The 26,839-nt window shown below is 52.7% G+C and overlaps 1 protein-coding gene across 2 annotated transcripts in view; it reads left to right on the forward strand.

The window, feature by feature from the left end:
* The window catches only part of FBLN7 (fibulin 7), a 47,984-nt gene that overhangs the window by 1,514 nt on the left and 19,631 nt on the right, over window positions 1-26,839 (forward strand). The window contains exons 2-3 of one of the 2 annotated variants that reach the window (XM_008254064.4): window positions 19,404-19,563; window positions 24,990-25,160. In XM_008254064.4, the coding sequence (XP_008252286.1) occupies window positions 19,404-19,563; window positions 24,990-25,160 (331 nt within the window). The remainder of the gene's footprint in view (window positions 1-19,403; window positions 19,564-24,989; window positions 25,161-26,839) is intronic. The other variant, XM_051842678.2, reaches the window with a different exon arrangement.

Below are 26,839 nucleotides of genomic sequence, written 5' to 3' on the forward strand. Positions count from 1 at the left end.
TCGCCTGATCCTATCTGCTCATACCCTCTGGGACAGGACAGATGTCTGTCTCCTGAGGTCACGCAGAAAACAGGTGAGACGGCTGCAGTTGTCACACGTTTGCTACAGAGAGAGAGAGGCGAGCTTGCCTGGGCTCTGTTCCTGGAAGATCCTGGTGGGATCCCTGCCCTGCCGCCACCAGACTTTCCCAAAGTCCTTATCTCCTCACCTTGTTTTCTTTGCCCGCGGAAGTACTTGTTCTAAAGTTCTGATGCAACTACCCTTCCCCCAAATTCCCATGTGGCCGGGACCCCCGACCTCAGGCCTGGGAGCCTCCGTGCCTGCTGGAGCAAGCTTTCACTGGCCCTTCTCGTCTGGGACTCTGCTCAGACACGTGCCCCTTTGCAGAGGCCTTTCCAGCCCCCGCTTCCTGCCCCCACATTTCCTGTTGTGGTCTCCTGAAGAACCTGGCAGGAGGCTGATCACCACTTACAATGACAAATGTGGATGCTCTGGGGTTTTTATTGGTCTGTCTTCCCCTTTCCAGCTGCAAGGGCAGGGACTCCACCTGGAGTGCTGATCCAGGCCCCACCATGGAGCAGGTGCTCAGAGGACTGAATGGAGCACAGTAGGGCAGGGGTGACCTGCACAGAGCTGGCCCTCTCTGGGCAGACCTTGGCAGAATCCTGATGGGCCTCACCCCAGAGAATCTGATGGCATCCATCTGGCGTGGGTTGCTCCTAGAGATCCTAATAGAGCAGGTGACGGGGTTCTAGAGCAACCCCAAAGCTCAGAGTTGGAAGTTGGGGAGGTAGGGGAGGGCCAGCGGCAGGGGAATTCACAAGGCACACGGTTGGACCAGGGCGGGCCTGGTGACTTGGTAGTACAGCAGTGAGAGCTGTTGACTGGTGGGGATTCGGTGTGAGGGGAATGCATTGTACCCACAGGGCCATTCTTGCCACAGAGCAGATGCGACAGATAGGGCAAGGGCACCAAGACAAGGCTTTCCCAAGCAAAGTCCCTGGGGCACAGCAACCCTTGGCCATTTGTGTGCAGGTGGAGAGAGTGCCCATGGCCCTGGCTGGATTCCTCTCTTTGCCAGTACATGTGTTCACTCTGTCCTTCGGATGATAGCCAATGGAAAACATAGCAGGTTTCTGTGTGTGTGTGTGTGCTTCTATGAGTGTGTGTCTCTGTGTGATGTGTGTTGGTGTCTGCAATTGTGTGTGCAGAAATTTGTGTGTTTTGGGAATGTGTGCCTGTTCGTGTGATAACGGGTATGTATGTGTGTCCGCTCTGTATTAGTGTGTGTGTGAATGTGTGCTGTGCATGGTGATGCGTGTATGTGTGTGCATGTGTCTGTGTCACAGTATGCATGTAGCTGTGTGAATGTGAGGCTGTATTGTGATAGTAGGTGTACTTGTGTGCACATGTATCAGTGTGTGTTCATGTTTGTGTGTGCATGTGTCTATGTGACTGTGTTTATGGTGGTAAGAGTCTATGTGTACCCAAGTATATGTCCGTGTGTGTATCTGTGTTCCTGGTGGTAGGTGTATATACATGTATACTGTGTGTGTGTGTTAGTGTGTGTGTGTGTATGTGTTACAGGGTAGCTGCCTTCCTCAGTCTCTGGTGCCAGGATCCCATGGAGCTACAGTCTCATCTTTCTCCTGACTGTGTCTGTGGTGGGGTGTGTGTGAGTGCGGGTGTTTCAGGGTGGGGGAGGCTGCCTTCTGCAGGGTCTAGCACTAGGACTCCGTGGGGTGAGGCAGTCTTGTCACTCCTGGCTGTCCACTGTGACCTCTTGCTGACGTATCTGTCCGAGTCATTTTGCATGCATTTTTGTGACCAACGGATGAAAGCAGGTGGCTGTAGGGGAAGAGAAGGTGCTGAGCAGTATGGGGACCCCACAAGGGGAGACCCTTTCTCACCTCTTGGCCCACTCTGTAGCCTTCCCGCAGGAGGAGCAGCAGCCTCCCCAGGGAAATAAGGGACATTTAACAACCCCTGCACCTTCTCCACTCCCTGCTCAGAGGCTCTGGACGAGCTGGTGAGGGGAGGAGACTCCCTGCCCCCTCCTCACCTGTGAAGCAGAGACTTCTCCCTCTCCAGAGTCGCTCTCTGGGCTCAGATGTCACAGGCTCCTAGACTCCACCATTACAGCTCTGCTCTTCAGGCCACATCTTCCTATTTGCTGTGTTGCTTTTTAAATTTATATACAAGCAAATGTTTTTTGTGTATATCTCCTTGATTTTAACCATAGAGCTATATTCTGTATGTGGCAACTCTACCACCATCATCAGGAGGCACAGCTGTTCTACCCCCCAAAAAAACTGTCATGCCGCCCTTTGAAATTCCACCGTCCACCACCCCAGCCTCTGACAGCTCTGAGCCATTCTGCACTGTTATTGTCATATAAATGTTGTTTAAAGGGAATCAAAGAGGCATAGCTTTTTAAAAATATTTATTATTTATTGGAAAGGCAGAGTTACAGAGAGGGAGAGGCAGAGAGACAGAGGGATCTTCCATCCGCTGGTTCACTCCCCAAATGACCACAACAGCCAGGGCTGAAGTCAGATGGCAGGTGGCAGGAGCCAGGAGCTTCAACTGGGTCTCCCATGTGGGTGCAGGGACCTGAGCACTTGGGCCATCTTCCGCTGCTTTCCCAGGTGCATTAGCAGGGAGCTGGAATGGAAGTGGAGCAACCAGGACACAAACTGGTGAACATATGTGATGCCAGCACTGCAGGTGACGGCTTTACCTGCTATGCCACAATGCTGGCTCCAAGGCATTGCTTTGTGAGTTTGACTTCTTTAATTTATTTCAATGCCCCTGAGATCCTGCCATGTGCTGGGTTCCTTTTGTTGCTCAGTTGTAAGTGGTTGTGTGGCTATACTACAGTTGGTCAGTTCATCCACTGAGCAACACTCTTGGAGTCACTCCCAGGTTTTATCAATTACGAAGAGAGCTGCTGCAGGCCTTCACATACAGCTTTTTTGTGTAGATACAGGTTTGATTTTTCTTTTTTTTTTAAGAATTATTTATTTAGTTGAAAGGCATAGTTACACAGAGAGAGAAGGAGAGGCAGAGAGAGAGAGAGAGAGAGAGAGAGAGGTCTTCCATCCACTGGTTCACTCCCCAATTGGCTGCAATGGCCAGAGCTGCGACAATCCAAAGACAGGAGCTAGGAGCTTCTTCCGGGTCTCCCACGTGGGTGCAGGGTCCCAAGGACTTGGGCCATCTTCCACTGCTTTCCCAGACCATAGCAGAGAACTGAATGGAAGGGGAGCAGCTGGGACATGAACCGGTGCCCATATGGGATGCCAGCATTGCAGGCGGCAGCTTTATCGGCTATGCCAAAGTGCTGGCCCTTGGTTTTTCTTAGGTAAATATGTAGATGTGAGATTGCTAGGTTCTATGGTAAGTGCATGCTTCCCTTTGTAAGAAACTGCCAAGCTGTTTTCTAAATCAGTCTCATCATTCCACATTCCCATGAACACTGTATGACACTCCCAGGTGCTGTGCATCCTTGTTGGCACTGAATATTGTCAGGTGTGTTTTCTACCCGGTCATTCTAACGGGGATGTAGTGGTATCTCTGTGGTTTTAATTTCCATTTCTCTATTGACTAATGACGTGGGGCATCTCCCAGTGTGCTTACTGGCCACATGAATAGTCTATAGATGAAGTGTCTGTTTAAGCCTGCTGTCTATTTTTTAAAAGACTTATTGATTTATTTGAGAGGCAGAGTTATAGAGAGAGGGAAATGCAGAGGAAAGTCTTCATCCGCTGGTTCACTCCCCAAATGGCCGCAATGGCTGGAGCTGGGCCGATCTGAAGCCAGGAGCCAGGAGCTCCTTCCGGATCTCCCATGTGGGTGCAGGGGCCCAAGGACTTGGACCAGCTTCAGCTGCTTTCCCAGGCCATAGAAAAGAGCTGGATTGGAAGAGGAAGTCACTATGCGAAACGGTGCCCATATGGGATGCTGGCACCACAGGCGGAGGTGTAACCAACTCCACCACAGCCCCAGCCCCGCCTGCTGCCTGTGTTCTTTTTTTTTTTTAATATTTATTTATTTATTTGAAAGTCTGAGTTACACAGAGAGAATTAGAGGCAAAGAGAGAGAGAGAGGTCTTCCATCTGCTGGTTCACTCTAAAATTGGCTGCAATGGCAGGAGCTGCGCCGATCCGAAGTCAGGAGCCAGAAGCTTCTTCTGGGTCTCCCACATGGGTGCAGGGGCCTAAGGACTTGGGCCATCTTCTACTGCTTTCCCAGGCCATAGCAGAGAGCTAGACAGGAAGTGGAGCAGCCAGGTCTCGAACCCGTGCCCATATGGGATGCCGGGACTGAAGGCTGCAGCTTACCCGCTATGCCACAGCTTCAGCCCCTGCTGCCTGTTTTCAAAATGGATTTTTCGGCACTGGTGTCGTAGCTCAGTGGGTTAAGCCTCTGCTTGCAGTGCCAGCATCCTGTACTGGAGGACTAGTTCAAGTCCATGGCTTCTCTCTTCTGTTCCAGTTTCCTGCTATTGTGCGAACTGGGAAAGCATTGGATGGTGGTCCAAGTACTTGAGTTCCTCCACCCACAATAGGAGACCAAGATGGAGTTCCTGGCTCCTAGTTTTGGGCTGACCCAGCCCTGGCTATTGCAACCATTTGGGGACTGAACTAGCAGGTGGAAGACATCTGTCTCTCCCCCACTCTGTCACTCTGCCTTTCAAATAAATAAGTAAATAAATAAATGTAATAAATAAGTAAAATCACTCATCAGTGATATGTACTTGCCAATATGAGCTTATTCTTAAAAATTGGATTGGGCCTGTATATTTATTTCACTGAGTAAATATTGAAAATTGTTTTAAAAAATTGGATTAGGGCTGGCATTGTTGTATAGTGGGCTAAGCCTCTACCTGCAGCGCCAGCATCCCATATGCCTAACGGTTCAAGTCCTAGCTGCTCCATTTCTGATCCAGCTCTCTGCTATGGCCTGGGAAAGCCCTGGAAGATGACCCAAGTGCTTGGGCCCCTGCACCCACATGGGAGACCCGGAGGAAGCTCCTGGCTCCTGGCTTTAAAGGGGCCCAGCTCCAGCCATTGCAGCCATTTGGAGAATGAACAACAGATGAAAGACCTTTCTTTCTGTCTCTCCCTCTCTCTGTCTACCTCTCAAATAAATAAAACAAATAAAATCTTTAAAAAAATGGATTGTCCTCTACTTGTTAAATTTTAGGTGTTCCTTAAATAATAAATATGTGAGTAACAAATATTTTCACCCAGTTTGTAGCCTCTCTTCCTAGTATCTTTTGTAGAATAGAGATTTTAAATGTTTAGTGTTTATGCATTGTACTTTTGGTGTCAAGTCCTAGAATTATTGGCCTCACCACAGGTAATGAAAACTTTCCCCTATGTTTTCTTCCTTTTGATTTCTAATTTGTTTATCTTATTTATTTGAAAGGCAGAGACAGACAGACAAACTGACAAACATCCCCCATATGCTGGTTCACTCTCTAAGTGCCCACAACAGCCGGGGCAGGGCCAGGCTGAAGGGAGAAGCCTGGAACACAATCTGGGTCCCCGATGTGGATAGCAAGGACCCACATGTTTGAGCCATCACCTGCTGCCTCCTGGGTTGCACCTTAGCAGGAAGCTGGAGCCAGGAGTGGAGCTGAGACCGGAACTCAGCACTGATATGGGATGTGGACATCCCGAGCAGTGTCTTAATTGCTGTACCAAATGCCCATCCCTCCCATGTCTTCTTCTAAAATTTCTATAGTTTTGCATTTTTACTTTAGATCTATGATCTGTCCTGAGTTGCTCTTTAATGCAATATGGAGTTTATTTTGAGAGTCATTTTTTGCATTTGAATATACAATTGTTCCAATGCTATTTGTTGAAAGTGTTGAATCACCATTGAATTATCTTATGCTGATACCCATACGTGTGTGTATAGTTCTGCAAATAACACTATTTTGATGACTGTAACTTTACAGTAAGTCTTAAATTCGGGTTGAGTGAGTCCTCTGATTTTACTATTCCTTTTTTTAAAAAAGATTTATTTATTGAAAAACAGAGTTACAAAGAGAGGCAGAGGCAGTGAGTGAGAGAGGTCTTCCATCTGCTGGTTCACTCCCCAAGTGACCGCAATGGCCAGAGCTGAGCCTATCAGTAACCGGGAACCAGGAGCTTTTTCTGAGTCTCCCATGAAGGTGCAGGGGCCCAAGGACTCGGGCCATCTTCCACTGCTTTCCCAGGCCATAGCAGAGAGCTGGATCGGAACTGGAGCAGCTGGGACTTGAGCCGGTGCCCATTTGGTTGCCGGCGCAGCAGGCGGCGGCGTTAGCTGCAATTTGCCCCTTGAGTATTCCTTCCAGAGTTGTTTTGGCCATTCTAGTTTCTTTGGTTTTCCATTGAAATTCTAGAATCATCTTGTCCATATATGAAAAAATTCTACTGAAATTTTCACTGGAATTGTATTAAATCTGTACAGAACTAGTATCTTAAGAGTATTGAGTCTTCCAATCTATGAACACTATATCTTCATTTATTTAGATCTTTCATCAACATTTTTAGTGTTCAACATGAACATTTTGTCAGTTTATATCTAAGTGCTTCATTTTTGGATCTTTTTTATATGTTTTCCTTTTCTTAAGATTTTACTTATTTATTTGCAAGGCAGAGTTAGAGAGAGAGAGAGAGAGGGAGGGAGGGAGAGGTCCTCAATCCTGTGGTTCACTCCCCAAATGGCCACAATGGCCAGGGCTGGGTCAGGCCGAATCAAGAGCCGGGGACTCCATCTGGGTCTCCCAGGTGTGTAGCAGGGGTCCAAGCACTTGGGCCAACTTCTGCTGCTTTTCCAGGCACATTAGCAAAAAGCTATATCAGAAGTGGAGCAGCTGATGAACCAGAGCTGATGTGGGATGCTGGCGTTGCAAGCTTAACCTGCTGTGCCACGGTACTGAGCCCTATTTTACATGTTTTCATTTCCAGTTGTATATTCTTAGGATATGGAAAGCCAGCTGGCTTTCCTGTATTGACCTATGGTACTCACTTAGTTATTGCAAAACTTGGGGTAGGTTTTCCCAGATTTTTTTACATAAACAGTTACGTCATCTGTGAGTAGGTGCAGCTTTATTTCTTCCTGTTTAAGCTATGTGTCATTTACTTACTTGGCCATATTACACTGACCAAAACTCCAAGTACTGTGATAGGAGAGTGGACATTCTTAGCTTGTTAGAGAACTTAGTGAGAAAACATCTTAGCAAGAAAACGTTTTTGAGCTTTCGGTGTAATGTGAGCAGCAGGTTTTCTGCTGTTGCCATTTGTCTGGCTAAGATTTGCTTCTCATCCTACTTAGAGTGTTTATTATGAATGGATGTGCAATTTTGTCACATGCCTTTTCCGCCTCAATTGGTATGATCCTGTGGTTTTTCTTTAGTCTGTTAATAAGATAGATATTTTTTTCTGCTTTCTGGAAACGATTGTGTAGCATTGGTGCCAGTTCTTGAAATGTGTGCTAGAATTCGCCAATAAAACCATGGGGACCTGGAGATTTGTCTTCTGGTAGACACAGAGCCGCAGTGTCTCGGTTTACTTTTGTGTTCCCTTGGGCAGGTTGTGGAGTCCAGAGCCCCTCTCTCCTGAAGCAGCTACCTTGAAATACCCAGAAGGCCACAGCTCATTGCTAAACAGCTGGTCTGCTTCCTTCCATCGCTCCCTGCAGGCTGAACAGTCCACTCTGCTTAACTTCTTTTCTTGTGTAACTTTGTCGATTTTCCTGGGGTTTTCCCCCTTTTTCCCCATTTGTCATCTCCCCAAGCACAGTTGTCTCCAAGGTCCTCGTAGACATTTTCTCAAGCCCGCTGTCCTGGAGCCCGAGTCCCCAGTCCTCACGCCCTGCACCTACCCAAGGCCTGATGGGGAGGAGCCGCCCTCCTCGTCTGAGCCGGAGCCTTCTTTGTCCTTGGCTTCCTCCCTGTTGTTTTTGAACACATCTTAGGGACGCAATTTTTAATCCATTACTGTGAGGCTTCTCAAATTCCTCTTCCTGTTCCCTTTCTCTATAGCGAAGCTTTAAAGCTGTCAATGGTAGCACCATTTGCCCCATGTTGTAGGTGGGGCCAGTGGTTGATGTGGCCAACAGAATGACAGCCCCAGGAGGGAGTGAGGGGAGGAACAGGGACCCAGGTTTCTTCTCCTGCCAAGTGAACACCAGTCCCCCGCCCCTTGCCGATTTCCCGGAGAAAACCCATGCTGCTTTCCGGGGGTGGGATTCCAGACCCTATTCCTCAATCTGAGAATGAATGAGATGAACAGGAGAATGAAAACCAAAGCCTGTTCTTCCCAGCATACTGTGACCGGAAAGACAGCTCCTCGGTGTGCATGCAGCTGTGATTAGAATCGATTACCTGGAGCTGCCTGGGGTCAGGTGGAGAGGGGTTACTGGTCACTTTGGAGCTCAGCATGAAAAGATCCTGTGATTGATTAGGGATGTCTGCTGTCTGTGATTGATTAGGGATGTCTGCTGTGGTCACAGCTCTGGATGTATTCACCAGCCCTGGAGGGATTTTTACACTAATTGTATGGATTGTGAATCTTCTAGATCTAAAATACTGGAAACAAAATAGACAAGGAGCCTGCTTTTTTTTTTTAATATTTATTTATTTATTTGAAAGTCAGAGTTACACAGAGAGAGAAGGAGAGGCAGAGAGAGAGAGAGAGAGAGAGGTCTTCCATCCAATGGTTCACTCCCGAGATAGCCGCAATGGCAACAATGGTCAGAGCTGTGCTGATCCAAAGCCAGGAGTCAGGAGCTTCTTCCTGGTCTCCCACAGTGAGTGCAGGCGCCCAAGGACTTGGGTCGTCTTCTACTGCTTTCCCAGGCCATAGCAGAGAGCTGGATCAGAAGTGGAGCAGCTGGGATGCCGGCACTGCAGGCAGCAGCTTTACCAGCTATGCCACAGCACTGACCCCAAGGCCCCTGCTTTTGGTTTTGAAAGAAAGAGTGGCTCGGGGCGTGGAGTGGGCTCAGTGTGCTCACCCAGGCACAGCTCTCCCACTCATTCTCCATCAGGAAAGCCAAGGGCTTTTCTCTTCCTGTCTGAAAAGATTTATTTTATTTATTTGAAAGGCAGAGAGAGAGAGAGAGAGAGAGAGAGAGAGAGAGAAGGGAGAGAGGGAGAGAGAGGAGAGAGAGAGAGAAGGGAGAGAGGGAGAGAGAGAGAGGAGAGAGAGAGGAGAGAGAGAGAAAGGAGGGAGAGAGAGAGGGAGAGAGAGAGAGGAGGGAGAGAGGGAGAGAGAGGAGGGAGAGAGGGAGAGAGAGGAGGGAGAGAGGGAGAGAGAGGAGAGAGAGGAGAGAGAGAGGAGAGAGAGAGGAGGGAGAGAGGAGAGAGAAAGAAAGGAAGGAGAGAGGGAGAGAGAGAGAGAGGAGGGGGAGAGAGAGGAGGGAGAGAGAGAGAGGAGGGAGAGAAAGAGAGGAGGGGGAGAGAGAGGGAGGGAGAGAGGAAGGAGAGAGAGAGGAGGGAGAGAGAGAGGAGGGAGAGAGAGAGAGGAGGGAGAGAGAGAGAGGAGGGAGAGAGAGAGGAGGGAGAGAGAGAGAGAGGAGGGAGAGAGAGAGAGAGGAGAGAGAGAGAGGAGGGAGAGAGAGAGGAGGGAGAGAGAGAGGAGGGAGAGAGAGAGGAGGGAGGGAGAGAGGGAGGAGGGAGAGAGAGAAGGGAGAGAGAGAGAGGAAGGAGAGAGAGAGAGGAGGGAGAGAGAGGAAGGAGAGAGAGAGAGGAGGGAGAGAGAGAGGAGGGAGAGAGAGAGAGGAGGGAGGAGGAAGGAGAGAGAGAGAGGAGGGAGAGAGAGAGGAGGGAGAGAGAGAGGAGGGAGAGAGAGAGGAGGGAGGAGGAAGGAGAGAGAGAGGAGGGAGAGAGGTGGAGAGAGGTAGAGAGAGGAGAGAGAGAGAGGAGGGAGAGAGAGAGAGAGGAAGAAGAGAGAGAGGAGGGAGAGAGAGAGAGGAGGGAGAGAGCGAGAGAGAGGAGAGAGAGAGAGGAGGGAGAGAGGGAGAGAGGAGGGAGAGAGGTAGAGAGAGGAGAGAGAGAGAGGAGGGAGAGAGGAGGGAGAGAGAGAGAGGAGGGAGAGAGAGAGAGAGGAGGGAGAGAGAGAGAGGAGGGAGAGAGAGAGGAGAGAGGGAGAGAGAGAAAGAGGAAAGGGGGGGAGGGAGAGAGAGAGAGAGGAGACAGAGAGAGGAGACAGAGAGAGAGAGAGATTTTCTGTCTGCTAGTTCATTCCTTAAATGGCCACAATGGCAGGGTCTGGACCAGGCTGAAGCCAGGAGCCTTTAGTTCCATCCAGGTCTCCCACATGGATGTCAGGGGTCCAAGTATTGTGTCATTTTCTGCCGCTTTCCCAGGCACATAAACAGGGATCCGGATGAGAAGCAGAGCAGCAAGGACTGGAACTGGCTGCGAGGCTCTGTGATGCTGGCGTTGCATGGCAGCTTAGCCCACTGAGCCACAGTGCGGCCTGAGCTGCAGCTTTTTGCATGGTGCTGGTCGAGACGGAGGCCAGGAGTGAGCAGCAAAGCACACAGCTTCCTGGGAACAGGCGCGCCGCTTCCACCATATTCTGACAGCCAAAGCGGTCCCCAGGGCAGCCCAGATGTGAGCCGTGGGAAAGCAGACTTCTCTCTTGCTGGGCAGAGCAGCAGCCATCCTTGCCAATGGCACGGTTTGGGGAGGCAGAGGACGGTGGCACAGCCTCGCAGCCTCCACCGGGGTCTCCCAGAAGTGGCCCCCAGCATGCCCCTGTGATTCAGTGAGTGGGAGGCGTCCCTGGCGTCATCTTCTGCCTTCTCCCTGGCACATTTAGGAATGGGAGGCAAGTCCTGTTGAGAGCAGCCCTGACTGTGGACAAGAGTGGAGCCCGCTCCCACTTGGCTCTCCTGGGTGTTTGCGGTTTAGGGTACAGATGGCGCAGTGGCTGCTCAGGCTGGCATTCCAAAGAGGAAGAGGTGTCCCAGGCCTGCTCACCTCGAGGGGCCTGCTTAGAGCCATACGTGATTCTGGGCCCCCTGATGCTAGCTGCTCCTGTCGCCACGTGGGCACCGGCCCTCCCTCCACCTGCCCCTCACACCTGCTCCCGCTACCCTGGGAGAAGGGGCTGCTGTTTGGGAAGAGCTGTTGGCAGAGGCCTGACGGGGCTGCTCACTCCACTGATCCACAGGTGCAGTGGTGGGACCGCTGGGCCTCTGCGTACCTTCCTGAGGCTTGTGCAGCAGCCCAGGTCCTGGGGATGAAGGGCGGACTTCCTGGCCACGGGGCAGGGGCTAAATATTTCCACATCCTTTCAATGCCCCACCCCTTGGCAGGGCCTTCCATGCTCTCGGTTACTGCCTGGAACAAAAAAATAAGGACAAGACATATGTTTTCTTTTTCTTTCTTTTCTTTTTTTTTTAGACATTTTTTATTTATTTATTTGAAAGGCAGAGTTGCAGAGAGAGAGAGAGAGAGAGAGAGGTCTTCAATCCACTGTTTCACTCTGCAAATGGCCGCAACGGCTGGAGCTGCGCCGATCCGGAGCCAGGAGCTTCTCCGGTCTCCCACGCGGCTACAGGGGCCCAAGGACTTGGGCCATCTTCTACTGCTTTCCCAGGCCACAGCAGAGAGCTGGATCAGAAGTGGAGCATCTGGGACTTGGACCAGCGCCCACATGGGATGCTGGCACTGCAGGCGGCGGCTTCACCTACTACGCCACAGTGCCAGCCCCAGGACATAAGTTTTTATTCAAGAAAAAAATAAGTACCCATAATCCAATAGAACCCAATGCACCATTCGAGTCAGTAAAATCTGCATTTCCAGGAAGTCATCATTTCCCCCATATAAAGGGCAGTGTGTGTGCCAGAGTCTCCCTAGGGATGCAGCCTGGGTGGGAGGTGAGACCCGAGGAACTCACCCTGGGCCTGCGATTCCAGATGCCAAGACTGAGGGGCTGTCATTCACATCGAAGACCAGAGGCTTGGGAGAAGGAGACACCACTGGCCCCACTGGCGCCGCCTGACGAGCCGCTGACTGAACATTTCCCTCTGCTGCAGACCCACCTGCCTCTCACCTTCCTCCTGCTCACCTGGGCTGGCTCTGCTCTCTGAAGGAGTGGCTGGGGTCAGAGGGCAAGACCAGCAGCTGGGGGCATTGCCCAGGGAGCGGAGAGCATCTGAGGATTCCCAGGCTGAATTGAGGAAAGGAAAAGAGCCCAGAGGGGCTGGCGCCGCAGCTCACTAGGCTCATCTTCCGCCTTGCGGCACCAGCACACCGGGTTCTAGTCCCGGTCGGGACACCGGATTCTGTCCCGGTTGCCCCTCTTCCAGGCCAGCTCTCTGCTGTGGCCCAGGAGTGCAGTGGAGGATGGCCCAAGTGCTTGGGCCCTGTACCCCATGGGAGACCAGGATAAGTACCTGGCTCCTGCCATCGGATCAGCGTGGTGCGCTGGCCACAGCGCTCCGGCTGCGGCGGCCATTGGAGGGTGAACCAACGGCAAAGGGAGACCTTTCTCTCTGTCTCTCTCTCTCTCTTTCTCTCTCTCTCACTGTCCACTCTGCCTGTCAAAAAAAAAAGAAGAAAAAAAAAAAAAAGTCCAGAGGCACCAAGGCAAGGAAGCAAAACAAACACAACAGAAAAGAAACCAAGAAACCAAGCAGGGGCTGGCTTTGTGGCACACCTGGTTGAGCCGCCACTTGTGACGCTGGCATCCCATATTAAAGTGCTGGTTCGAGTCTGACCACTCTGTTTCTGATCCAGCTCCTTGCTCATGTGCCTGGGAAAGGCAGCAGCAGATGGCCCAAGTGCTTGGGCTCCTGCCACCCATGTGGGAGACCAGGATGGAGTTCTGAGCTCCTGGCTCTAGCTTGGCCCAGCCCCAGCCAGTGTACCGTAGAACATTAGAACTTAGCTCTTCTCTCAAACTGTATTTTAGTAGCTGTTATTCAACCTCCCAGTATTCCCCGCTCCCCAACCTTTCTTCTCGTGACTGCTAGTCTGCTAACTGCTTAGGTGCCATCCACTTGTATGAGTGGGAACCTGCAGTAATTGTCTTGCTGTGTCTGACTGTTTCATCTAATCAGTGTCCCCCAGTTCCATCCATGTTGCCACATGGATGAATAGTATCCCAGTGAGTATACGTTCTTACCGCATTTTCTGGATCCACTCGTCTGTGTGATGAGTGCTTCTGTATACTGGCGGCTGTGATTAGTGCTCCTGCAGATGTCCCTTTGATACAAGCATTTCATTGCCTTGGGCTATCTAAGTAGTGGGGTGGCTGAATCCCATGGCAGTTCTTTTTTTTTTTTTTTTTTTGGACAGGCAGAGTGGACAGTGAGAGAGAGAGACAGAGAGAAAGGTCTTCCTTTGCCGTTGGTTCACCCTCCAATGGCCGCCGCAGCTAGCGCGCTGCAGCCGGCGCACCGCACCGATCCGATGGCAGGAGCCAGGTACTTATCCTGGTCTCCCATGGGGTGCAGAGCCCAAGCACTTGGGCCATCCTCCACTGTCTTCCCAGGCCACAGCAGAGAGCTGGCCTGGAAGAGGGGCAACCGGGACAGAATCTGGCGCCCTGACCGGGACTAGAACCCGGTGTGCTGGCGCCGCAAGGCGGAGGATTAGCCTAGTGAGCCGCGGGGCCAGCTGCAGTTCTATTTTTAGTTGTTTAGAGGCTCTGTACTGTCTCCCACAATGGCGCTGCTGGTTTACATTCCCACCACCAGTGTATGAGGCTCCCCCCTCAGAGGGTATCACCCCTCTGGATTTGGTCTCCACCCAGTCGCAGCCTTGGCGAGCTCTGCCACTGGAGTGCCTGTGGGTGCTTTCATAGTGTGGGGGTGGAGGTGGGGGTGTCCAGGACCCCGAGATGGGAAAAGACTATTCAAAGCCAGCCCTTCACCAAAGTGTGCATGGACAGCCCTGGAGAGTGTGGTGGGCTTCCTGCCCAACAAGCTCTGGCAGCCCCTCAGGCTGACCTCAGCAAGGGCTGCATTTGCAAAGACAGAAAGGATTTTGTTTCCATGCTGTGGCTCCCCTTGACTCAGTGCAGGAGACAGTGGTGGGTGTTGGGGGAGTAGGCCATCGCTCATAAACTGCACAGAGGAACAGAAGTGGGGTTGAGTCCCAGGAGTCCGATGGGCTGTTCTGCTCATGGACGTGATGCCGACGCCACCCTGGAAATGCAGGGAAATGTGGGACCTGGGGCTGATGTACGACCTGCATCCTCCAGTCCTGGCCATGCAACACGGCACTTGTGCGTGGGCACACGTGGGTCTAACCCCAAAGTGAAAGCTGAACAGAAAGTCACTGGTGGTTGTCTCTGGCCATGAGAATTGTTCTTCTTTGTTTCAGATTATTTTGAAGGGAATATGCTTTTTATTATGACCAAGCAAAAACATGGGGCCAGCATTGTGGTTCAGCAGGTTGGGTTGCCCCTTGCAATGCAGGCGGCGTCCCATGTTGGAGTGCTGGTTCCAGTCCCGGCTGCTCCACTTCCAATCCAGCTCCCTGCTAATGTACCTGGGAAGGCAGCTGAAGATGGTCCAATTCCTTGGGCCCCTGCCACCCACACGGGAGACCTGCTTTGAATTCCTGTTTCCTGATTTAGGCTGAGCCCAGCCCCAGTTGTTGTGACCATTTAGGGAGTGAACCAATGGATGGAGGATCTGTCTCTTTGTCTCTCCCTCTCTTTCACTCTGCCTTTCAAATAAATAAATAAATCTTTAACAAAAAGGAGGGGAGCATTTGGGTTCTCAGTCCCCCTCCCATGACCTCATCTGTCCCCAAAATGCAATCTCTTGAGGGTTTGACATGGATGTAAGAATTCCAACCTTGTCACCCAGCTCTGCAGACAAATTCAGTTCTGCCTGTGCCTGCACTGACTACAGGGCAGACCCTGAGCATGGCTCCCAAGGGCTGAACTTCCAGCACATTGGGCAAAGGGACCTGCCCTGTTAGGATCCACTGTAGCCCAGGCCCGCCAACCTTGCCCTGAAGGCAGGGATTCTGCTTCCTGGGCCCCGACTCTGACCCCAGCTCTGACCCCGGCATGCTGGCACATGGCGGTGCACCAGGGATCTTCCTGGAAGCACGCGGATTTGTTAGCGGGACCCCTGAGAAGTCAGACTCTGGGATGGACCAGAGTTCAGAACATCTGGCAGCAAGTCACCCCACAACACCCCCTCCCCCGCCACTATACCACCCGGGCAGTCCTTAGCTTGCTTGGTCTTAAACGGGTTCTAAGGTTTTTCAGTTCAGCTAGCAGGATGAGCACATCCCACTCCTACTGTGCACCTGGGGGCAGCAGCTGGCCCCGTGGGGCACCCCAGGACAGGAAATGCCATTAGGACCAGAGGACAGTTGTGCTGGGAGCCAGCGGCACTGAGGCTAGGACAGTTTGGCCGCCCATTGGCCAGGTGGAAAATGGGCCCCTCCCTCCAAACACACCCCCTTCCAGTTGCCATTCCCTAGAGCAAACTCAACAAGAAGACTGTGGCACCCAGGGGTGTGTGAGGACAAATGAGACCGTCCCTGTGGGGCCAGGGGCTGAGGTGGCAGTCACAGGTTCCTGGCCTGGCTCCGCCCCTCCTCAGACTGTGCATCGGCATCTGTGAGGTGGATTCAACCCCTCACCTTCTTTACCGGACTGCTGCTAATCCGTAGCTGAAGTACTCTCTGAAGAAGCAGAGAAGTACAGTAACCACGTAAGAATCTACAGAAGGGGCCGGCGCTGTGGCACAGTGGGTTAAAGCGCTGGCCTGAAGCGCTGGCATCCCATATGGGCACCGGTTCGAGACCCAACTGCTCCAGTTCCGATCCAGCTCTCTGCTATGGCCTGGGAAAGCAGTAGAAGATGGCCCAAGTGCTTGGGCCCCTGCACCCACATGGGAGCCCCAGAAGAAGGTCCTGGCTCCTGGCTTCGGATCAGCCCAGCTCTAGCTGTTGCAGCCAGTTGGGGAGTAAACCATTGGATGGAAGACCTCTCTTTCTCTCTCTGCCTCTCATAAATCTTAAAAAAAAAAAAAAAAGAATCTACAGAAGCAGCTCCTCTTCTGTTTTTTATATTTTTAAGATGTTTTTATTTACTTGAAAGTCAGAGTTACAGGGGCTGGTACTGTGGCTAGCCAGTAAAGCTACTGCCTGCAGTACCGGCATCCCATATGGGCACCAGTTCGAGTCCCAGCTGTTCCACTGCTGATCCAGATCTCTGTTATGGCCTGGGAAAGCAGTAGAAGATGGCCCAAGACTTTTGGGTTCAGCACCCACGTGGGAGACCTTGAAGAAGCTCCTGGCTCCTGGCTTTGGATTGGCCCAGCTCTGGCCAATGCAGCCATTTGGGGAGTGAACCAGCAGATGGAAGACCTCCCTCTCTCTCTACCTCTGCCTCTGTAATTCTGCCTTTCAAATAAATTAATATTAAAAGAAAGAAGAAGAAGGGAGGGAGGGAGGAAGGAAGAGTTGCAGAGAGATAGGGACACAGACACACACACACACACACACACACACACAGAAAGATCTTCCATCTACTGGTTCACCCCTCAAGTGGTCACAGCAGCCAGGACTGAGCCAGGAGCCAGGGGCTTCTTCCAGGTCTCCCACACGAGTGCTGGGGCCAAGCACTTGGGCCATCTTCCACTGCTTTGCCAGGCCATAAGCAGGGAGCAGGATCGGAAGTGGAGCAGCCAGAACACGCACTGGTGCTTTTATGGATGCCAGCGCCCCAAGCAGTACCTTTACCCACTATACCACAGCACTGGCCTCTCCACTTCTGTTTTGAAAGGCAGACATGTGGTTGTGGGAACTCTGGTCTGGCTGGGTTCATTGTCCAATGCTGGGCAGGTCGGGGATTGCAGGAGGCCCCTGCCTGGTTGCTGCAAGACCTGTGTGGGGTGGAGCACAATGGGAGAGGAGGGAGGACAACAAACGAAATTTGTCTTCCCAGCAATTGCGTTTGGGGCTAAGCCTCATCCGGCAAGGAGCCCCGTGGAGTAGCAAGTTTCAGGGGCAACTGGGGATTCAACTTTGTCAAAAGCGTCCACTGAATCCTGCCAGTGAGTCATCCGTTTGGTGAAAGCGCCCAGGTGCGGCGGCCTGGCAGCCTCCCCGGGCACCGGCAGCGGCTGCGTTTCCGGTGCGGTGGTGGCCACGGTGGCAGCTCTGCTGAGCGTGCCTGGAGCTGCCCTGGCTGAAGACGGCACGTGCCTCCCCGCTGCCCCAGCCACCACGGATTCTCAGGAGATTGATTACAATTCTGCATTTTGTTCCACTCAGTGTAGAATAAAACGAAGTGTAAGAATTAAATGAACAGGAGCCGCAAGCTATTCCAAAGGCCAACCATCGTCACCATGGTGGCGGGTCTTCTTCCTTGCACCCAGGTGATGTGAGTCAGGTGAGAGGAGGCGGTGCTGCTGTAATACGCAGGAGTTCAGCCCATCAGTTACCCTGCTGGTTAGGATGCCTGCTTAATACAGACCCTGGGCGGCAGTGGCAAAGGCCAAGTAGCTGGATCCCTGCCATCGCATGGGAGACCTACATTGTGTCCCAGCTCCGTCTTCAGTCCCCCTGGCTGTCTCAGGCATCTGGGGAATGAACCACCGAGAGGCGCGCTCTCTTTCTCTCTTTGTGTCTCCCAAGTAAAACAAGAAAAGGAGAAACCATGCAACCCCTTCACACGTCCGTGCCCGCCTCACAAGGAGGAGGTTCCATCCCTCCCTACTGGATTCCCTTCTTTACTCCATTTCATTTTCCTGGTTTTTAAGGGCAATTGGGATTGAAAACCTGGACACTTCTATCATTAAGCAGGAAGCTCAAGTTGTTTCAATTCAAGTTGTCTTTATCTGTGATGAACAGAATCCTTTTTTCCTGTTTTTTTTTTTTTTAATGCCTTTTAAAAAATCATCAGAACTGGGTGTTGACTTTTTTAAATTTATTTATTTGACAGGTAGAGTTATAGACAGTGAGAGAGAGAGGCAGAGAGAAAGGTCTTCCTTCCGTTGGTTCACTCCCCAAATGGCCACCACGGCCGGCGCAGCACCGATCCAAAGCCAGGAGCCAGGTGCTTCTTCCTGGTCTCCCATACAGGTGCAGATGCCCAAGTACTTGGGCCATCCTCTGCTGCCTTCCCGGGCCACAGCAGAGAGCTAGACTGGAAGAGAAGCAACCGGGAATAGAGTCCAGCGCCCATATGGGATCCCAGCGCTGTAGGTGGAGGATTTTTTTTTTTTTTTTGACAGGCAGAGTGGACAGTGAGAGAGAGAGAGAGAAAGGTCTTCCTTTTTGCCGTTGGTTCACCCCCCCCCCCCAATGGCCGCTGCGGCCGGCGCGCTGGTGCACCGCGCTGATCCCAAGCCAGGAGCCAGGTGCTTCTCCTGGTCTCCCATGCGGGTGCAGGGCCCAAGGACTTGGTCCATCCTCCACTGCACTCCCAGGCCACAGCAGAGAGCTGGTCTGGAAGAGGGGCAACCGGGACTAGAACCCAGTGTGCCGGTGCCGCAGGCGGAGGATTAGCCTATTGAGCCGCGGCGCCGGCCCGCATGTGGAGGATTAACCAAGTGAGCCATGGTGCCAGCCCCTGGGTGTTGACTTACTAAATACATTTTGAACGTGATTGCTTCTTTGTTGTTGTTGTTGTTGTTGTTGTTTGACAGTTGTATTTTTAAAAGCATAGGGGCCATTGGGCACCCCTGTTTTGCCCGTTTTATATTTTGCCATGCATTTGCTTTTTAAAAGTGCCCAGGAGAGAGGTGGCGTTTGCACACTGTGGTTCCGACATCACTTGGGATGCCCACATCCCACGTTGGAGTTCCCAGCTTTAAGTCCTGGTTCCACTCCTGATTCCAGCTCCTGGTTGATGTGTACCCTGGAAGGCAGCAGGTGATGGACAGTTCAAGTGCTTGGGTCCCTGCCTCTCATGTGCAAGAACTGCATTGAGTTTCCAGCTCTTGGCTTGGTCTGGTCAAGCCCCAGCTCTTGCGGGTACTCGAGGAGTGAACCTGTGGTTGGGAGGTCTCTCTTTCTGTGTATCTCTCTGTCTACCTCTCTCTCTGCCTTTCAAATAATTAAACAATTAAAAAAAAAAAAAAAAGTCCATGGCAGAGAGAAAGAAACATTTTACCAGGGTCCAGATTTCCAGGGGTTAACTTAGAGTGAGAAATTAGCCAGCATGTTGCATGGAGGAACGGAGAAGTGATTCAAATAAGTGTTCAGCTACCCCGTCATTCAGAGCCCTCCCTCCTGCCCCTTCTGTGTTTGTTGAGGGCGAGGAGGGGCTACAGTGTGTGTCCTTGGGGATGGGGCGGGAGGGGGGCGTGACCTTGGGAGGTGGCCTCCGCCTCGTGCTCAGTGGGCCGCGAGGGTGTTGGGGTGACTTCTGGAAGCCCCGAGTGACCCACGGTGAGGTCTCTTCTCTCCCCAGAACTGTCTGAACAAGCCGCAGCTCCTCACGGCCATCCGCCAGTTGCAGCAGCTGCTGAAGGGCCAGGAGACGCGCTTTGCCGAGGGCATCCGCAGCATGAAGAGCCGGCTGGCCGCGCTGCACAGCTCTGTGAGCAAGGTGGCCCCGGACGCGCCCCCAGGTGGGTGCCCGAGGCAGCAGGGGACTCTCGCCCCACCCACATCCCCCGGGCCACGCCTTGCCTTCCTCCTGCCGCCCACGTTGGTGGCAGTGCCCCGGCCTGCATGTTTCCTCTCTACCTTTGCGTTCCAGGCTTACCAGCGGTCACAGAGTCCCCCAAAGGCACCCCTTTCAGAGCGCTAGCTCCTTTCCCCTCTCTCTATCCCCGCCAGGTAGAACCATAGTCGGCCTCTGTTTGGGTTTTGTTTCTGTTTTTCATTTAACACTTTGTTTTTTTTTGAGCAGTTCATAGCCAAATGGAGTGGAGGCAAAGAGTGCCTGCCTCCACACCCCTCCCCATACACATCCTCAGCCCCATCCCGAACCCGTGTGCTCACTGTGACTGTCCAGGAACCAACATGGCAGGGACTGCTGTTGTGGCCCAGTGGGTTAAGCTGCTGGTTCGAGTCCTGGCTGCTCCGCTTCCGATCCAGCTCCCTGCTGACGGGCCTGGGAAGGCAGCAGAAGATGGCCCAAGTGCTTGGGCCCCTGCATCCACATGGGAAACCTGGATGGAGTTTCTGGCTTCTGGCTTCAGCCTGGTCCAGCCTCAGCAGTTGCCGCCCTTAAGGGAGTGAACTAGCCGATGGAAGACCTGTTTCTCTCTCTCTCTCTCTCGCTCTCTCTCTCTCCAATAAATAAAAAGAAATATTATAAAAAATAAAAATACATCCTACATTGGGTGGAGGAGTTGTCAAGGACAAGGTCACCTTATGTGTTATGAGGCTGTAGTGGGCCCCCCATGCTTCCTCTTGGGGGCTTTCTCCTGGTTGCCCTGGTAACAACTTTCACATGGGCCAGACCCAGAGGTGGTGGCTGGCTTTCCTCTGGCCCCTCGGGCAGGGGGTCATCCTCCCAGTTGTTCTGAGTCCCGAGCCTGTGGAGTATCTACCATCACTTGCTCACTGCAGGGCCGTGCATTAAGCACCCTCTCTGTGGAGTGGGATGAAGTTTGCGGGAAAGGCATCAGGTTTTCTACCATGGCAGGGGTTAGGGTAGCAAATCCAGAATCTCACCAGCCCTGGATCTGCTCCTGTTTCCCAGGAGCAGGCCCAGACCTGCCAGCCAAACCACACACTTCCCAAGGTGCTAGGAGGCCCCAGTCCACGCAGGGTTCACCACACACAAAGCCCACGAGGCAGGCAGGGCCGCCTTCCTTCCTGCTACAGATGGGGAAACTGAGGCCACAAGAAGCAGGTTAGCAGCTATAGGTCCTTGTTTTTTTTTGTTTTGTTTTCCTGTTAAAGGCTCAACTCCGCAGAGCCTTCCTGTTTCCACGGGGGTCAGAGCTCATTGCTGTTCCTAGACAAGCCGCAGGGAATCATTTATTTTAATTTTTGAATGAAAGCATGAATTTTGGCCAGCACCGCAGCTCACTAGGCTAATCCTCCGCCTTGCGGTGCCAGCACACCGGGTTCTAGTCCTGGTCGGGGTGCCGGATTCTGTCCCGGTTGCCCCTCTTCCAGGCCAGCTCTCTGCTGTGGCCCGGGAGTGCAGTGGAGGATGGCCCAAGTGCTTGGGCCCTGCACCCCATGGGAGACCAGAAGCACCTGGCTCCTGCCTTTGGATCAGCGTGGTGTGCCGGCCGCAGCACGCCAGCCGCGGCAGCCATTGGAGGGTGAACCAACGGCAAAGGATGACCTTTCTCTCTGTCTCTCTCTCACTGTCCACTCTGCCTGTCAAAAAAAAAAGCATGAATTTTTTTGTTTTTTATTTATAAAGCAGAAAGCTCGAGAGAGAGAAGAGAGAGAGAGAGAGAGAGGGCTCTCCCATCTGCTGGTTCACTCCCCAGAAGCCTGCAATAGCCAGTGTGAGACAAAGCTGAAGCCATGAGCCAATCTGGGTCTTCCCCGTGAGCGGAGGAAGCCAAGTACTCAAAGCCATCAGCTGCTGTCTCCCAGGGGTTGCATCAGCAGGAAACTGGAATTGAAAGCAGAGTCAGGACTCAAACCCAGGCACTCTACTACAGGGTGAGATTCTCCAAACAGTGTCTTAACTGATGCATCAAAGGCCCACCCCAGGAATAATTTTCAAAACCTCTGTGCCCATGTTAGCTGGCCCTGTCCACGAGACAGAGACAGAGGAAGCTATGATTCCATTATCCATTGCCTCATCCCCACATTTGGGGTCTTTCTTCCCTGCAACATGCTAGACTTTAAAATGTGGCAAATTCTCTTTTTAATTATTGGCCACTCAAAATGTGTCTCTCACCATGGGTGTTAGACATGGTACTTCCTGTGACAGCTGTGCCGAGGGCAGGCCACTGTCAGGATCCCAGGGCAGAGTGGATGGGCACCTGCACCTGCTCCTCGGGGCCAGCCAGACACCTGCCCCAGCTCAGATGGCAAGCAGTGAGGAAAATACCTTTGTTCTATGGTTGCTGTTTAAAGGCATTTTCTGGGAGTCAAGGAGAACAAATGTCCAGTCCTGAGGAATTCTTGTCTTCCTCTTCCGGTTTCCGTGCTGAACACCCCCCACCCTTATTTTTCCAGCCTTTCTTCCGGAGGAGCATCATACCTACTCATTCCATTCACACCTTTTTTTTTTTTTTTTTTTTTTTTTTTTGTGACAGGCAGAGTGGACAGTGAGAGAGAGAGAGAGACAGAGAGAAAGGTCTTCCTTTTTGCGGTTGGTTCACCCTCCAATGGCCGCCGTGGCTGGCGCACCGCGCTGATCCGATGGCAGGAGCCAGGTGCTTCTCCTGGTCTCCCATGGGGTGCAGGGCCCAAGGACCTGGGCCATCCTCCACTGCACTCCCAGGCCATAGCAGAGAGCTGGCCTGGAAGAGGGGCAACTGGGACAGAATCCAGTGCCCGGACCGGGACTAGAACCTGGTGTGCCGGTGCCACAAGGTGGAGGATTAGCCTAGTGAGCCGTGGCGCCGGCCTCCATTCACACCTCTAATCTCTGTGACTGCTTACCTGCCAATGAGGCTCCTCACACATTCACCTCGCTCCAAAGGTGCAGGAGCTGTGCCGTGGCTCCTGCACCCCCTGGGCCATGCTCAGAGGGAAATGAACCAGCCACGGGGCTCATCCTCATCCCCCAGGAGAGGAGCAGAAGTCCTGGGCTCTGATTAGGAGTGGATCGGCACCCACTCACTCACGGCACCCAGGTTTAGTGAGCACCTGCTGTGTGCCAGGGATTGTCCAGTTAAGTCAGGTTTGGTGGATCCAGGTGCTCCTCCAGCAGGTAGCTTTTCTTCATTTTTACGATTTCTCATTCCCAAAAGGACCTTACTGCTTCCCCCCAAAAGATTGAAACCCCTCGTAATACAGCAAACAACCAGATCTTTAAAAAGGCACTGTACAGCCATTGATTTCAGAGGCTGAGGCAGTGCTGTGGGGGTGCCAGCACCTTGGGATAAGAGCCCTCACTGGCTTTCCTCTCACACCTTGGGGCTTTCCTAAAGGCTGGCAATGCCGCAAGGATGAAATCGTCCCCGGAGCCCCTAGAGGACCGGTGGCCGTGGCTGCTCTGTGCAGGACCCGGCTGTCTGGCCTGGGGGCATATGGTCTCTCCATTCCTCACTGCAGATCTTCCAAATGGCCTGATTTTGTGTGCAGAACAGGTTGTGTGGCCTCATCTTCGCTTTGCAAAGCACTATGTAACTCTGTGCTCGCTCCCTCTCTCTCTCTCTCTCTCCTCTTGCTCTCTCTTGCTCCCAGTTGCCTGACTCATCCCAAGCACTCTCCCCCTCGTCTGCCCCAGTCCAGTCCAGTCCTGGTGGAGTCCTTGACATTCCTCAGACTGCGAGGCATACGCCTACCCCAGGGCCTTTGCACTGAGTGTTCCCTCTGCCTTTCCCAGATACCTCTATGGGAACACCATCCCTTTCAACTCTGTCCCAGTGAGGTCTGCCCTGACTGCCATATTCAGAATTGTGCATTTCTAACACCATTACCTGCTATTCTTTTCATGAACCTCATCCCACTCTGCCATTGCTCATGGACGATTTATTATCTCCCCAGCTCCAAGGTGTGCCTCTTGAGGCCTGGATCTTGTCTATTTACTGGCACATCCCAAGTGCCTAGTATGGAGCCTGGCACATGGTAGAACTCTATAATTAATGCTTCATTCTTTCATTTGTTTAAGAATTATTCATGGGGGTGGGTATTTGGCCTGGCAGGTAAGCTGCTGCTTGGGAGGTCCACGTCCCACATAGAACAGCTGAGTTGGGTCCTGGCTTTGCTCCGGATTCCAGCTTCTTTACTAATGCTCCCTGGGAGGCGGCAGCGATGGATCCAGAAGCTGTGTTCCTGCTGCTCGTGTGGAAGGCTTGGATTCAATTCCCTGCTCCCGGCTTCCGCCCAGCTCGGTCCTGCCTGTTGCAGGCATTTGGGGACAGCAAATGCGAGCTCTCTCTCTCTATCTGTCTCTCCAATAAATAAAATGAGTACATTTTCTGGAAAAAGAATTATTTATGGGGCCTGCCCTGCAGGTCCAGCACTTGGCTGGTGCCGGAACCCAGCAAGGGCAGAGGCGGGCTGCATCCTGATGGGGAACACTGACAACACGGGGAAATAGCAAACCAGCGAGAAGCACCCATGGTGACAGATGCTGAGAGGGCCATGAAGGGAGCCCAAGGGTTACGGAGGGCCCAGGGAGGTCTTGGCTGGGCTTGCTGGTCCAGGGACATTCTAGGAGGCGGTGGCATTCGAATGGGAACCTAAAGAGCAAGAAGGAGCTAGACAGAGAACAAACATCCAAGCCTATAGGTGGTCCCAGCCTGGCCTGCCCAGGAGACCCAAACCAACCTCGTGGGGCTGCAGCTCCGAGAAAGTAGAGCAGGTGGGTGGCAGTGATGGGGTGCATCAGCCACACCTCTGGGGCATCCCTGCTCCGACTGCCCCTTGCTCTGAGGCCTGGACACACTGCCCAGAGCCTCTCTCTGAGCCCTGGTTGCCTCATCTTTCACTAAGTGGGCATTGTACTAGCCACCCCTAAGAGTGTTTTGAGACTCCAATGAGACATACACATTATACACACAGCACTAAAAACGTGCAGCCCAAGGTGGGTGTTTGGCCTGACAGTGAAGAGGCAGGCCACAGCAGAGTGCCTGGGGTCGATACCAGCTCTGGCTCCTTCCCCATGACACACTGGGAGGCAGAAGTTGGATTCTGGCCACCCACGTGGGAGACCTGGATTGAGCTTGGGTCTGGCCCAGCCTCTGTCACGGCAGGGGTTCGGTGAGCGAACCAGCAGAAAAGAGCTGCCTATCTGTCTCTCTAACTTTCTGCCTCTATGCCTCTCAACTAACTAAATAACTTTGAAAAAGGGGAGTGTCCCACCCGATGTGCAGCCTGCGGCAGGCACTCAAAGCCTGGGGCTGATGGTGCTAAGTGGGGTGCAGGAAGAGGCACCCCTAATCTTCCCTTGTCTCCTCAGTTTCCTGCCCAGCTCTGAATGCCCCTTCGGATGGCAGGAAGTTTGGAAGCAAGTACTTAGTGGATCACGAAGTCCATTTTGCCTGCAACCCTGGGTTCCGGCTGGTTGGGCCCAGCAGCGTGGTGTGTCTTCCGAACGGCACCTGGACGGGGGAGCAGCCCCACTGCAAAGGTATTGCCCACCCCCGCTCGCCCCCTGTCTTCCCAGCCCACCAGCTTCCACCCCTCACAGTGCAGCGGGGGCCTGCTGGGTAGAAAGGCTCATCCAACCTTGGGGCACTTTCTCCTGCTTCCCTAATCATTCCTTGACTGCAGAACAGCAGCCCAGGTACCCCATCACCTGCCTCCTGGGTTACTGTCTGCATGCATGAGCTCACCAGACCTGCACAACAGTTCTTGTTTGAGGCACAGAGAGGTTAAGGAACTTGCATGAGGTCACACAGCTGTGGCAGAGCTGAGTTGATTCACTCCGAGCCACTTCTGACCTGGGTCTTTGATCCCCAGCAGCTGACTCTGCCCTGGCTGCTGGTGACTGGTTGTTGGCATGAGGAGGACAGAAGCTGCTTGTGGCTGGGGAGAGGGACAAGAGCAGGGTACTTCCGGGAGACACTCCTCGTGGCTGCTCCGTACCGTTTGTTTGCAGGGCCACTAGCTTCCTATTGGGTTGAAGAAATTCCTCGGGGGTCCTTTCTGTCTGCATGGGGGCTTGGTGTGGGCTCAAGAAAACCCACAGAGGCGAGGGGAAGGCTTGCAAAGGTTTCTGTCTGTGCACTAGGTTTGAAACCAGTGCCTTTTGATAGAGAGCAACATCAGACTTGGCCCTGATGAATCCATTGGATTTTCAAAAGTCCGTGGTTAAAACGTCACAGATGCCTGTGAGATTCACAAGACGTCTGCTTGGGGCAGAATGTCATGATGTTGGAGTTCACGGAGCAACAGGAACAGCACAATGAGGCAGTCACACGGGGTGGTGCACGGAGGACTCTGAATGTGTAAATAAGTTGAAAAACAGGAACCCCAGGAAAGATGCCGCCTCTAATGACGAATGCAGGGTGACACAGGAAGCGCAGGGCAGCCTGAGCCACATGCGCAGTTTTGGGGCTCCCTACCTATCTCCCGGGGAGAGCCGTGTTTGAAGGTTGATTGCAGGTGGCAGCCCCCAGACCTGACTGCGAACCAGCCAGGAAGTACGAGTCAAATGCTCTGCAGATATGTCCGGGGAGACGCAAAGATCTGCCAGTTACCCTTGACCCTGCACCCTCTCAGTCCAGGTTAAGCGGGTGATAAACCATGGTGGTGGAGGTAGGAGCATAAAGTTTCTTTCTTTCTTTCTTTCTTTCTTTTTTTTTTTTTTTTTTTTTTTTGACAGATAGAGTTAGACAGTGAGAGAGAGACAGAGAGAAAGATCTTCCTTCCGTTGGTTCATTCCCCAAATGACCGCCATGGCCGGAGCTGCACCTATCCAAAGCCAGGAGCCAGGAGCTTCTTCTGGGTCTCCCACATAGGTGCAGGGCCCAAAGGACTTGGGTCATCTTCTACTGCTTTCTCAGGCCATAGCAGAGAGCTGGATCGGAAGTGGAGCAGCCAGGACTAGAACAAGTGCCCATATGGGTTGCTGGTGCTTCAGGCCAGGGCTTTAACCCGCTACGCCACGGCGCCAGCCTCAGGGGTGTGTTTTTGTAATGTACAGATCCAACAGTCCACCCGAGTTGGTTTCTTTCTTGGTCCACTGAACACTTTCAGGTCTCATCCGTGAGGCCATCTGCCTCCGATGCCTGCCCTGTGCTCCATGGGGTGCACCCCACACTTCTCCTCCATGTAGCTGTGGTGGCTGCGAGGTAGCAGTGAACC

The sequence above is a fragment of the Oryctolagus cuniculus genome, chromosome 2 (assembly GCF_964237555.1).
Source record: "Oryctolagus cuniculus chromosome 2, mOryCun1.1, whole genome shotgun sequence".
Classification (NCBI taxonomy): domain Eukaryota; kingdom Metazoa; phylum Chordata; class Mammalia; order Lagomorpha; family Leporidae; genus Oryctolagus; species Oryctolagus cuniculus.